The sequence below is a fragment of the Perna viridis genome, chromosome 1 (genome assembly GCF_037379345.1).
Source record: "Perna viridis isolate PV_CMFRI_1.1 ecotype Kerala chromosome 1, ASM3737934v1, whole genome shotgun sequence".
NCBI lineage: Eukaryota > Metazoa > Mollusca > Bivalvia > Mytilida > Mytilidae > Perna > Perna viridis.
In genome coordinates, this window is record NC_142445.1 from 69,838,387 (window position 1) to 69,853,272 (window position 14,886).

A 14,886-nucleotide genomic window follows, 5' to 3' on the forward strand; every position below is an offset into this window, starting at 1 on the left:
ATGTTAAATAATAACAATTATGGGCTGGGACAGAACCAGTGTATTTGATCATAAATATAGAAACTATTCAGAATTATAATCATATTTCTCCTACAACATAAGAGGTTAATTGGAATTTCGTTTCTCTCCATACATTTCGATGGCACCAAGTCAGGAAATAGTTTGCCAGAACTATTCAGCACAAAAAATTGTTATATCCGGGGATTTTCTTAATTCTAGTCCCTTAGCTATATATTGTCCAGAATTTTTTACAAGTTTCAAATCTTCTTGGATAAAAATCCAATTTAATAAAGAATTGATATCTATATATTTGAGAAATTCGGAAGAAAATCATTATACCACTGTGGCTTAGGACACATTATTTGCCATTTTTCGACAAATGACAAATTATACAATCAATCCAAGTTACTTTGATGATTACTTGAGATTAATATAAAATGCTGAATACAAACGTTCCAATGACTTGCAAGAGTTAAGTCCCTTACCCTGATCTACCTCCTTAATGGATCAAACTCACGACCTTAAGTCTGTGGATCCGCCACTGCACATTCTTGCGTTTTACCCAGTAGGAAAGTTTAATGATTGTTGTAGCTAAACATGAAGAGTGTATATTTAGTTGTGGTTATCAGGGCCCACTTTCGCTGGAGAACTATGCCTTCCATCCAATGGATAATTTGTCCTTCGGATAAATCTCGAACTGGACCCTGAAAGGTGTTTGACCTTAAATGCATACTTGGATATTTTTGATAAATAGGGCTTTGTCCAAAAGAAACACGACTGTGTAATATTTTCTCACTTCTTACTGTTTTTCACCTGTTACCTGTTAATACTAATGAGGTCGACGAGGTGTCCATCATTTGATATATGGTATATTACAAATTGTTACATAGTCATATCTTAAATGTAGCCGAATGTCATTTGCTATTGTGCTCGGAGCATCGTAAAAGACAAACCGTACAGGTGTTGAATATCAACGGCCAAAGACACACATTAATCATTAAAAATAAATGTGAGCGATAAAGTTTTTACACATTTTCAAGTACAATTGTGTTAATAATTGATGTTAATTTGACTGGCCATGTTGATTCTTACGGAGAATGTGTCATCATTCAACAGTTATAATTAAGTACATCAACTTAATTTTCCTGAAGTTTTTGTATAATTTTGTGGTACGGACATCATACTCGTATGACATTTTATGAAATGAGAACGTCGCTAATATCTTCTTTTTATTTAAGAGACCAGTGTTTGATTATAAGTGAAGTGGTTATCAAACGGATCTTAAGATATCTCATCTTTTTATGTCCAGAAAAAAAAATGTACTTGGAAATGTCCTATAGAAATACCACAAAAACATAAAATAAAACAAAATGAAGGGAAAAAAACAGGGTAAACAAATGACCAGACCTAGGTATTCAATATTACGTATTTGTACTTGGTACAAACATTGTTAACTCAAAGTTCATGTTTTTTGTCATCAAGGGTTTTATTTCAATCTATTATCAAACAACATTTAAAGTAATTTTACTGTTTTTATTGTTGTCATGATAATATTCAACATCTTAATTGAAAAGATAATTAAAAGAAATAATTTGAAGATGTTGATATCCCTACTCCTACAACGCTCGATCATGTTCACTATCAGAAAAAAAAACTAAATCCACTCATCTGCTCGAAATGTAAGGGAGTCGCCACGAAGGCTTGATACATGTGTAAATTATGAACTTGAGTGTAAAGTGGTTTTTGATTAAATCTGATATTAATGTACAGAAAGGATATATTATAAAATTTATCGTGCTAGGCATCAAATCGGTCATTGCGATAATTACATGAGAAATTCGTAGGTTTATTTCAGTCTACTATCATGTATGAATCATTTTGTCTGTGAAGTAATATTCCATTATGGAATTAAGCGAATCAAAGTAAAATTCACATTACGTGAAAACGTTGCATATTTTACATGGATGAATTGTTATTTCTGTCAAAACACGAGGTATCTTATCTGAGCTCTAGCTGTTTGCCTACGTTAAAACCACTCAACTGCAGAAAAAAAAAGATCAAAATCAAGAAATTTTTAAACACGTTATACAAACAATTTATAGATTTAATACATTGTAATAGAAAAATAAAATAAAATTACAATGGTTGATTAATGAGAAACCTCGAAGTCTACATTACATAGAGAGTAAACATCTGTACAAAGATAACCAAGTTATGATACAAAAACAATGTTAAACAAATCTATTTCAGGTAACAGCAACCTTTATCTTTATCTTAAGAAATTGGTAAAAGAAGGAAAATATGTCCAACAGACCTTTTATCTAAATTGTGTAAAAACGACATTATGAAGTAAAACCGAGAAAACTATAGAATATTGAAATAGTGACATTAATAAAATTCTTAATCTGGAGACGTATGATTCTATTGTACATTGTAAACTATTTCTTTCGTGGATTCTGAAAAATTCGAAAAATCTTTTGGAAACCCTCAACTTGACCTACACTTAAAAATCGATAGTAAAGGAAAACTATTGACCAAACTTTACGACAAACGTGATGACTTTTCATTCAGAATTGTTAACTTTCCGTTCATCTGTGGCAACATCCCTTCGGCTCCTGCGTATGGAGTGTTCATATCACAACTCATACGTTATGCCAGAGCTTGCCGAAACAACGCAGATTTTTTTGTATCGCGCTAGAATTCTAACAAATAGGCTTTTGGAACAGGGTTATGTTGCTACAAGATTGAAGTCATCACTACAGTAGTTTTATGGTCGTCATCATGAACTCGTGAATCGTTACGGTGTATCCATCTGCGCCATGAAAACTGATTTATTCAACGTGTCCTAGTTTTCATTTTCTCTTTCGTCTACCCCGGACTTGACTTTTTATGAGCAATTCGGCGGGTGTTTCTAGAAAAGCAGAGGACACTTACTCTACCGGTACACCTGGTCCATGCTCCCAGTTTTTAGTGGAGTCCGAGTTGCTCATTTGCTTTTGTTACTTTGTATGTACGATTTTAGTTACTTCATGTTCTTTGTTCTGTTTTCCATGTCTGGTCTTTATCCGTGGATTACATTCTTTTGATTACCGCAATAACCTTGGTTTCTTTGATTATTCTTTTAAAAGTTTGTATTGTGCATGATGTTCCTTGCAAGTTTCATGGTGGAGTAAAATTGCTATTTTTTAATAAAAAATGGGTCACCACAAACCTTCAACTACGATGGACGGACGGACAGACGGACGGATGAACTTTATGTACTTACTTTCCTATGGTAGAATAATAGAGTAAATTACATGCGAGTTATATCGCGTAACAACAGTTTTCATTTATCTGTATTTCATGGTTTCTGTTACTGCCAGTCAAGAACAGTCAAAAGTACTAGATTAAAACTGACAGTTACACCTTAGGTAATAGTCCTTAAGTCCGTCAATGACATGCATTCTGGGTGTATTAGTAAAATGCATCATTAATTATATTAAAACGTAAAATGTAGAGTCGTAATAAACGAAGCACAAGTTAGTTATGAAATAACCATATAACTTCAAAATTGATTCTAAATCATTTTATTTTACTTATTATCTCAAGGATAGTTGACTTGAAATATAATGCAAAGTTACATTATTTTCACAAAAACCACCGTGACAAGAATAATAAGTTGCACAATAGATTAAATATGTCTACAATCGTCACAATGACCGTTTCAAATAAGATCAATTACCTCCATTTACCATAGATATATTTGCATCTATCACGGAACAGCACAGCTGGTTGCTTGCAAGAAACAGGAAGTATATACTAGTACCCGTCATTGACATCAGGGTTCACCCCGGCTTAATGGGTTCGTTCTGCTCGGGATGTACGACTTGTTCGTGTGTTGTCCTTTTGGGGTTCCCGACGTTCTCTTGTTCAATCCAATTTATGTGGTTTGTTTCTAATGTTCCCGACGTTCTCTTGTTCAATCCAATTTATCTGGTTTGTTTCTAATGTTCCCGACGTTCTCTTGTTCAATCCAATTTATCTGGTTTGTTTCTGATGTTCCCGACGTTCTCTTGTCCAATCCAATTTCTCTGGTTTGTTTTTTTTTTGGTCTTGACTGTTATTTTATCTAATTCTTAGATTAACCCCTTGTTTTAGCACAATTTTTAGATATTTAGTTATACAGGCTAATTATATTTCTTAATTGAACTCAAATTTTTGATTGAAATTTTACAATTAATTCAACGAGGAATGTATTTTTGGCTCGTATTATATTACTGCATTTGGGTCAAGAAATATTCACTCTAGAAGGCGTCATTCAGCTAGTAGTGCACTTATATAAATGTTTTCTTCAAGTGGCACGTTAGCCAAACTTCGTTTAATGGCTACTTTAGTAACGGAAGTTTTTAAAAGTCACATTTAAATCAAATCGTCTGCGACTAAGGAAATAATTGCATATTTATTAAAAACAAACTTTTCTAAAGTGAACGATTATAGCGATTTATAAACAGTAGCTTCCGGTAGGATAACAACACGGTATATAGACTTTATAAGGAAAGGTCTGCTCCCAGTTTTAACGCATGACATCAACTCAGTGTTCCATACAGTTCATCATCCATGTTAAACACAGTATGATCGTTATCATATTGTCTCATGCGCAACATTAGTGTTTTAAATCAGCGTGAAGTGTTTTTTTTTTGTCAAATTGTATACATGGATTTAAAAGGTAAACACAGAAACTAGTCAGATATAGTTTTAATTGGAGTAAATATGTCTGATAATCACTGGAATTATGAAGAAGGGACTTATACTTTGCAGGAGATCTGCTATACACATCCTCCACCCGTTATTGTCAACTTGTCTGAAGATAGTGACAATAAAGTAGAGGAGAACTTAGATTTATCTAACCCTTTACTTATATACAGACAGAGAAATATCAACAAAGTCACAGCACACAATGTACAGAGGGAATTATACATGGAGACTGGACCTCCGCTTCTTATTCCTGAGGATTATAAAGGTAAGTAAAACCTTACATCGTATAAACTACTTAAACTCGACTTGGTTTCAATTTCACATATAATTGATATAAACCCAGTTACGGTCCTTTGTATTAGTCGAAATGTGATTTATGGACATAAGAAATCAGTATTAGCTTCATTGTATGTCTTCGGTTTAAATAAGTTTCTTGAGCCCATAAAATTTCATATTTACTTCTTAAAAGCTATATTTGTGTAATATAATGTAGCCATTCCGTTTAGCTGGTCTTATAAACAATAGTTTTCATCTTGAATTTTCAAATGTTCTTCCCTTTCTTTATTTATTTCTATACATAGTCAATAAATACAATTTAACTATATTAGAGTATCATCAAGGTAGCATTGTTTCAACTTTAAAAAAAAAGTAATTTCCTCAATTGAAGAAAAAAAGATAACCTAAACAAAGTTCCTCTACTGATTATTTCCTGGTAGTCAAAAAGGCAATTTCACGTGTCACAACTATTATTCTATTTATTTTGTTTTTATGTATAATTTTCTCTTTAGACATAATTATGTGACTATCAAAGTATATTTTCCAACGAAACCTTTATACAATCAATTCATAGATAATTATACATCCTTGTGAACAAGTAGGGACGGTCCTATCGTGTATAATAAAACTACTTCAATAATGAATTCACATTGTTTATCGCATCTTACCTTTTACAATATATTTAATTGAACTAAATGTTTTAATGGTAATGTTTTTTAGGGTGGTTTGCAGTACTTCAGAAAAAACAAATTAGTCCAGTTACGTTAAGACAAGATGTCATGGAATTCAAGTTGGTCTCTGAATTGTCAAACTCTGACACTGAAACATTCTTAATAGGGGGTTCTGAACAAGTTAATGCACTGCAAATGTCCATTTCGATTGATGGGAAATCGCATCATCAACCAAGAAGCATTTTCCCAGGAGAAGTTCTTAGGAAAGGGAAAATATACGTAGGCCAAACTAAACGTAAATCTGGTTTCTTACGGTTGAAATCAAAAATGAAACAAGAGTATTATTTGTTATGCACAGACGATTGTGAACGAGAAATTCTACTTCCTTTTCACGAAAAAGGTGTATTTTATACATTGACAACCCAAAGTGACAGAATGAAATGTCCCGTGATGCAAATGAAGGATATAATAGATAAGAAAATCCTTCCCGCGACTGTTAAACTACTATTCGGTAGAATCCCATCAATTAATTGTGCCTTCACCAGTATTCTACGCCTTGATCACTCACACTTCGAGCGTTCTGTTATTGCATGTACAATGTCGGATAGAAACGGTTTCATGGAACTGGCTCTGTCAAGTCCTTTGTCGTTTAAGATAGTCGATATGAATATGGACGTCATAGCATCTGAAGCTTACAAAAAAGCGTATGCCACATGCAACGAAAAGGCATATTTCTATATGCGTGGAATTAAGGTTTGTAACAATTCAGGAGATATATTTTCTGAAGAGTTGGACGAAGAAATAGTACCGAGTGTTGATATCTTGCGGAAGAAAAAAAGTGTAGCGTCGTCAACAGGTTCCTCAGATGACAATCGAGAATCTGGGTATATCGAAATGAGAGACAGCTTGGAATTGTCCGAAGAATCATACGTTGATATGAAACAAATGTCCTCAAACGAAAGTACAACTGACTTAGACGACATGGAAAATGTCCTACCAACGCATGATAGAAGCAGTCGTCACGATTCTTTGAGGCGAACTCGGTCGTCATGTCGTTCTCCTCCACCAACCTGCTCCCCACCACCGCTACCAACAACCTGTCAAGGCCCGTTTAACCATAGATATGTTGACAGCGGGATATCCGATCCACCGATGACTACTCGTTCTAGTGCAAGAATTGACAAGGTTCAGTCAGATAAAATATATGATATTCCGAAAATTCCAAGGAGACTCAGCGCTCCTGATACCTTTAATACATATTCTCTAGGCATTCGAAAACCTAATTCTCTAGAAATTCTGGACGAGTCTGTTAAAGGCGATTCTATTAAATACGAAAACTTTTCTATATTGCGCGAGGTTGTTCCAAAGAAATGTGGAAGAAAAAGTTTAAATCGACAGAAAAAGTTGAAGGAACCCATCTTTGATGGAATTAAAAATAGTAACGTTGATGGATATGAAACGGTTAAATTTGATTTAGATGACCCTGAAATTACTGTCTCACAAGGAGACAAAGTGGAAAATCAAAATGAAGCAGATAAGATACACCCAGATTTTCACGAACAAACAAATAACATGCAAACAGAAACTGTCGAAAAAACTAGTATTAAAAGTTTTGGATGTGAAAAACAAGCGTATTCAGAAAGCGACGAACAAGAAACACAACATGCAGATTGGCCAGACGAGCCGACATATTCCCCATGTAACGCCAACGAACAGATCAAAGATGGTGTTACAATAGAAACATTAGTGACCTATGAAAATTTACATAAAATGATTAATACCGACGAAGAAATTCTTCAGCTACACTTGACAGACGACCCAGAAATTCTCAACAAAGGCGGTGCAATATCGGCGGGTACTCCTTACAACCGTGAAACAAATTTTCATGGCGAATGTACAAGTGCATGTCTCAGTTTAGAACCAAAAGAACTTTTGAGCATATGCGAGTGCTCACAGATAAAATATAATAAGGGCGAGTGTAACGAAGATTGCGAAGATCAAATTAACAACGACAAAGATAGCGAATGCAAACAATCAAAAACCGAACATATAATGTTTCATTCTCAAGATAATTTTGTTGAATTGGAACAAAACCAATCCATTGTAAACAATGAGAAACCAACCAAAAATATCTTCTCTGATACAAAATGTTCAAAAGATCCATTTGTTAAAAAAGGCGATATCGAGGATGGTGTATCCGGAAGTGATACTTCAGGTTTCGATCATTTATACATAGAAATAATTGATACAGAAATAAGCTCGATTGAAAGTACATCAACTCCACCACCAACGGCTTGTACTAACAGAGCCTTATTCTATCACAGCCCAAACATCAATAGTTACACTGGTGAAACAAACAATGAAAATTTAGGTACCATTCACTCTTTAGACGAGCATAACGTTATGTCCGAACGCGCATATACCGATAAAAAAGTTAATTATTTGAGCGTAGGAAGTGTGTCTTGCGAGGAAGAAAACAAAGCATGTCCCATGGAACAAGAATGCAATGCAAATAGTATCGATGATGTAAACGAAGCCGATGTAATCGAAGCAATTGAACACTCTCCAAATGAAGAAATCGAAACGGTCGATGGTGGTGATATCAATTTCAAAACTGACCTTTACAATGTTGAGGAACAAAGTCCTCGGTGTAGCTATAATTATACAGTTTCAATAGCAGAAACTATTTATACTGACAGCAGTGACAAAAATGAGGACAAAACGAGGGAGACTCCTTATAAAAACGAAGGTATTATAGTTTCAACTGAATATATCACTTGTAGTTATATCAGTAATAACAATGAGGAGCAAAGTGAAGAAACTATTCGTGTAAACAACAGTGACACTAAAGAGGGGCATACTGAAGAAACTGTGTGTGTAAACAGCAGTGACATTAATGAAGAGCATGTTGAAAAAACTATTTCTGTTAACAGCATTGACAAAGATGGGGATTATACTGAAGGAACTTTTAGTGTGAACAGTAGTGACAAAGATGGGGATCATACTGAAGACACTTCTTGTGTGAACAGTAATGACAAACGTGAGGAACATAGTGAAAGAACTACTTTTGTTAAAAGAAGTGATAAAAATGAGGAAAATACCGAAGAGACAATTTATGCCAATAGCATTAAGAACCAAATGAAAGAACATCCTGACGGTAACCATGATTCCATAGCTAAAGGCAATACTTATAACGATAATGACATAATGATACTGGAATATGAGCTCGGATATGAAACCATGACAAACAAAGAACGTAGTACCAAGCCTGAGGAAATGTCAGAAACGAAATCCTCTTACGTTTCCGAATCTACTCAGACAGATAATCCAAACAACCGCGGAGTAACCGAATCTAGCTCTCTTGATAATAATCAACAACTGATTCATGATTATGACATGAAAAGCGATACTTCAGACAATATAAGTATTGACGATGGCAACATAAGACGTGCTGAAACTATAAGCCATAAATTGGATTCAGGTCTTGGGAAGTTCAGAAGCAAAGAGGAAACTGGAAGTGTCCATGCTGATGATGATGACAATTTGTCTAGATTGACAGCCATTGAAATAGTTTCTGGCTTCAAAAAGCTTGGTATTAAACGAAACGTGACTGATATAGTAAAACACCAAAATCTGAAAGGATCAGACTTAAAAGATTTGCATAAATTAACGCAAATATTTCCTGGTATTTCTTGTGTTGATAGGCGAAAAATTAGTATGTTTCTACAAGGAATGATGCAGTCTGATTCTAGAGCAGACAATCATGATAATTTACAACCTGTCTGGGTTTAAAACTTTATACATATGTACTATATAGTTGTTAAAAGCATGTTTCCTTTATTCTAGTCACTTATACAGCATTGATCAAATGTCCCAACCTACTAGTCAACTATGAATTCTCAGTATTTGAAGTCGGGCAGTGAAATGATTTGAAACGAAATTATTGTTTCTATATAAAACAATTGAAAATTTTTTTAATTACGATCTGATTTTATACACTTACACGGAGTATTGTAAATGAATTTAATTGTATCCTATTTAATTTTTCGAATATACACACATTCAATTTTTTTCTCAATATTTTATTGCAACTGATAAAAACACATTTTAGAAAAAAGAATTGAATTCGTTAGTATCATTTATAAACACTACTTAGTAAATGTTCATTAAAAGCGTAATAAAATATACAGTGTGTGAAATGATAACAACACAAACAAAAATTAATAATTCAAAAGTGTCATACTGTTGTTTAATGGTGTATTCTCATTCTGCATGTATATGGTAATACTGAAGGGGGTTTGTAAAAAGATTCTGGACCAAATGTCATGGCCAAACATACCACATAGCAATAAACCTTCAACAAAAATACTTCCCTTCTTAGCTGTCTGTAGTTGGTTGTAGTTCCTGATGTCAATATGTATTCACGAGTCATATGACATTTCCAACCAATTGACAACAACCAAACATTACATGTATTATGATACTACATGAATAAAATATAACATCTACTTAATTTTATCCTGACGGAGAGGTCAAAGAAATTGTCATTTTAAAATCCTAAAGGTTGAAAATTGGGCGATATATTTACGTTTTTAAGTTGTGGATATATGACTAAACATTTTGTTGTACTGCAAAACCTATAATGCGTAAGACATAGCAGGCCTACGTTAAGCAATGTTTTTTTTTTTGGCTAGTATTAGAAAAAGAAATTATATTTAATTTAAATGAAATTCCCAACAAAATGAAGACGTGTATTTTGCTATTGGAAATATCTATGGTCTCATTATGCTTTAATGATTAAAGTTACTAATTTTCAAATGTTTGCATGAACGTCTGTCGTAAGGGTGCTGTAGAGAAATGTCGTGTCATATGTAAAGAACACATTTAAAAATAAGTTTCTTTGCCAAAATAAACAATAAATGGCCGAGCAAAATTTGAAAAAAATGAAGAAAAACCAAACCGGCTTTCAATAGATGCTTAAAATCTGAACAAACACGTCACAGAAGATAAGCTAAGACAAAGCTGGGTTATTCTTTCATGCAGTGTGTGTAAACCTTCTTTCTATGATTTGTCTGTCGTTGTCAAGGCTGGGTTATTCTTTCATGCAGTTAGTGTTATCGGTTTTCGAATGACATTTTCCAACTTCACGGGGTAATAGAGAAGTGACAATAATTTGGTGAAGTATTTAAAAACATGGAAGCAGAATGGAAACACAGAGCGTTTAAAGTTACTTAAGATCGCCCTTTTTAAGAAATGAAATTTGCTTTATGATATAATATATTTCTTTTAAATGGTTTTCGTGGAATTTACGTTATTTTTATATCTAATTGTTGATAAAGGTTTTATTTAAATACAATATACATTGCACATACTAAAGGATGTAAATATTTACTAACATAAGATTACATCTAACCATTTATTATCCTAAAACAAATTAAAGAGTAACCAAGGGAACCAAGGTTATAGTCGTATTCAAAAGAATGCAACCCAGGGACAAAGACCAGACCTGGAAAACAGACAAACACAACAAAGAACACAAAGGAACTAAAATCATACACACAAAATAACAAAAGCAAATGAGCAACTCGGACTCTACTAAAAACTGGGAGCATGGACCAGGTGCATCGGTAGGTTAAAGCTACTCATATAGGTATCTAGATGTATGAATTAGCCTTGTGTGTAGCATTTTTGACGAAATAAAACATTAATAGAACTCAACCACTAACGTAGACAGGATTTTGACCTGAAGCCAAAGAATGCACTGATTCCAAAATAAAAAAAAATCAATGCAATAGAAATTAACAAAGACATGCAGCAACGTTAGTAAGCTTACAGAAGTATAGAACAATATAACCAGCTCAGGTTCTAAATAAAAGCATAGGTCAAGTGTTATGCAAGTCCATCTCTGCTCTCCTTAAATAACCTATCAACTGGCCAATGTCATGTTTAACATTCCTCATGTTCTTTTCAACATTCTTCAGGTTCTTTTTTTCATTTATGGCTAAATTATTAACAAAAAAATTTTATTCAAAATGTTGCCATTTGTGGTGCTTTATTTATAAGCTCTTCCCTTATTTTGTTTTTCTCATGTTTTTTTTTATATGTTTTTTTCCAACACTTAATTTGACATGGCAGTGTTTCGACATCTTTCAAGATGGCATTACATAATTTGGACCATAGATAAGTCTTAGTTAATTAGGACTTTTACAAGATGACCTCGTGAAAGATTTCATCATCCTTTTTCGAAGTTATCTTCCTTTTATTGGCGTTTTTGTCAACATGGTGCCCTATTAATTTTTACGGATATCATAAAGACACTTGGTCAACATGTAGAGGTCATCATGTACTATAAGCAGATGATCCTTCTAATGATTTCATCATTTTTTAAGAGTTATGCCCCTTTAAAACGATTTCTTTTTTAATTGCTTATAACTTTATTAAACATAGAATCGATATGAAAACTGTTACACATAAAAGGACACTTGATGATATAAATAAACATAAACAAGTAATTTGTTATCAAACCTTACGGGAGTTATATCCCTTTAAACATCATACTTAAGCTTTGAAAATTTGTATCATGAGAACCGGAAGTCGGAGACATGAACCTTCACTAATGATCTTATGTGATATTTCATTTGAAGCCAAGGTCGAAGGTCAAAAGTGCTAAAAAGCTTTCTCACTGCAAATTTCAGGTCTTGATATTAAGAAAATAGTAAGAGATAAGTTCAAACATGCAAGTATGAAATGACCCATTTGATAAGCACTACATTTTGAAATTTTCAACTGTATGACCGCATGTTCAAACGTTATGGCAATTCAAATGACATAATTGTATGGCCTTGACCTTGTAGTCTTTTTCAAGGTCAAGTAATCTTTAGGTGTACGGTGAAGTCTCATGTCTCTACGACTTCCGGTTCTGGAGTGTGTTATTGCATCATATTTCAATTATTCATTGTGCCAAAAATAAGTTCTGGAATAGTCAAAATTATTGACAACGTGTTGTATATGTTCTGCAGATTAGATTTGAGATATCTTGTCTTGTTTTGGATCTGTAGCAATTTTAGTATTAAGGAGCAGGGGTATATATTTAATGTCCACAACAGATACACATTTAATGTTTATACAAAATGAGAGATCTTTTCGAGTACATATGTTTGACACAACTTGGAATATATTTCATCAGTACCTATCTATAGAAATGATATTGCATCATTGTTGCAACTTCGTCGAAGGGGGTCATGTAATATATCATTTTTTAAGGTCTAAATGAGCACATTTCCAAAATCAAAGTTTTAACCTCGATATTTCATACATGTTTGAAGGGTAGGGTCATTAAGTGCAAATAATAAAATTTATTTCAAGGTAAGGTTGTCGCATATCAAATGAAGGATCTAGATGGTACAACTGGATACAAATGTATATTTCTTGGTAGAGATTCCCCATACTTTGTAAAAAATAATGCCGAATCATCTTTCAAATATACAGACGTTTTTAAAATGCTGGAATTTGTTTTATCGAAAACACATTTGTCCAATGTGGTGGACGCGGTTTTGAACAAACGGTCGGCATTCCAAAGGGAACAAATTGTGCTCCTCTACTTGCTGACCTATTCCTTTAAACCAGTTTGTGTGAAAAGTCAAGATGAAGAAAAACGATCATTTCTCCCACCACTACCGTTTGTCATCAAAGGTATAGATGCAATTAATTTGCCTAACATCCTCCATCACAAAAACGTTATCAACAAAATCCCCCCATATTTCAAAGACAAATCCATACCAATTATTTCATATTCCTATACTTCACCCATTGCATCAAAAATTTTCAATTATAAAAGCCTATTGCAGAACCTCAAGATTGAGGACTTCCAGGCTAAAGCACCTGACTGTTCTTGCAAAAACTCTCCACTCAAATATGGTCCTTTCGGTCACGTCGTTACGGGAGATTAGTCCATCATCGAAAACGAATCTCTGCGTAATATCCTTTCTAAAGGTCTCAAGTACCGTGAACCGCGCTCCATAAATTGGAATTATAACTTTAAAGTTCTTATGGATGTCGTGGAGGACTACGCAAGAAAATGGATAAAACGAGAACAAGAAGACATTGATTATCTGTCAGAGTGGTTAAAGGCCGTGAGGTGTCAGAGCGGTTAAAAGCCGTGAGGTCTTTAATTTTTAAACGAATGAACGTTTTGAGTAGGTCAATGAGTGCCAATGTTACATCAGTTTTCAAAGACCCCGATGTAGCAAAAACATTGTCTACTATTCATGACAAATATGTACCATCAGACAAAGCTCAATAACATTGTTTTGTCTTCAGAATGTTTTACAGGTAGAAATTGTGGAAAACCATAAATCTATGCTATCCTCTTTTGGTCTCTCTACCAAGGACGATGACTGTAATTTACCGTCTATGTACTGGGTTCCTAGTCTCTACAAGAATCCATACAAACAACGTTACATAGCTGGATCTGCAAAATGTACCACAAAACCTCTTAAAAAAATTTTAACTTGTATACTCACAGCTGTCAAAGAGGGTTTGCAGTACCACCACAACACTTGTTACTCTCGTAGTGGTATTAATTCAATGTGGATCCTGAAAAATCCGGAAGATCTTCTGGAGACAATCAGTTCAAGACTATTATCAGAATATAATATCATTAAAATCTATGATTTGTCAACATTGTGTACTTCTATTCCACATACTCAGTTAAAATCCCGAATTAAAAACATTATACATCGTTGTTTTTCCAGAAAAGATGGTACACCTAGATACAAAAATATAGTTCATGGTAGAGATTCCTCATACTTTGTAAGAAATAATTCCAAATCATCTTCCAAATATACAGAATAAGATGTTTACAAAATGCTGGAATTTTTAATCGACAACATATTTGTTCAGTGTGGTGGAAGCGGTTGGCATTCAAATGGGTACAAATTGTGCTCCTCTACTTGCTGACCTATTCCTTCAGTCTTGTGATGCTGACTTTATAGCTGATCTGATCTGAAGGAATGTATGTATGATTTTAGTTATTTTATGTTCTTTGTTGTGTATGTCTGTTTTCCTGTCTGGTCTTTGTCCTTGGATTGCATGCTTTTGATAACACTATAACCTTGGGTCCCTTGATTACTCTTTCACTCTGATGAGGCTGACTTTATAGCTGATCTGGTCTGAAAGAAAGAACATCGTTTAACTATATCCTTTA

General features: G+C 33.8%; 1 protein-coding gene across 1 annotated transcript; it reads left to right on the forward strand.

Annotated features, from left to right (window-relative positions):
• Window positions 1-4,488: 4,488 nt before the first annotated feature.
• LOC148630178 (uncharacterized) lies at window positions 4,489-9,683 on the forward strand. The gene is made up of 2 exons (XM_088562477.1): window positions 4,489-4,999; window positions 5,731-9,683. Exons 1-2 carry the CDS (start codon window positions 4,750-4,752, stop codon window positions 9,471-9,473), a joined length of 3,993 nt encoding a protein of 1,330 aa, XP_088418603.1. The 5' UTR covers window positions 4,489-4,749; the 3' UTR covers window positions 9,474-9,683.
• The last annotated feature ends 5,203 nt before the right edge of the window (window positions 9,684-14,886 follow it).

Excerpts from the sequence above, each read along its gene's own strand:
- LOC148630178 (XM_088562477.1), top strand. The coding sequence starts at position 4,750 with ATGTCTGATAATCACTGGAATTATGAAGAAGGGACTTATACTTTGCAG. Across the intron at positions 5,000-5,730 it reads TATTCCTGAGGATTATAAAG|GGTGGTTTGCAGTACTTCAG; the intron begins GTAAGTAAAACC and ends AATGTTTTTTAG.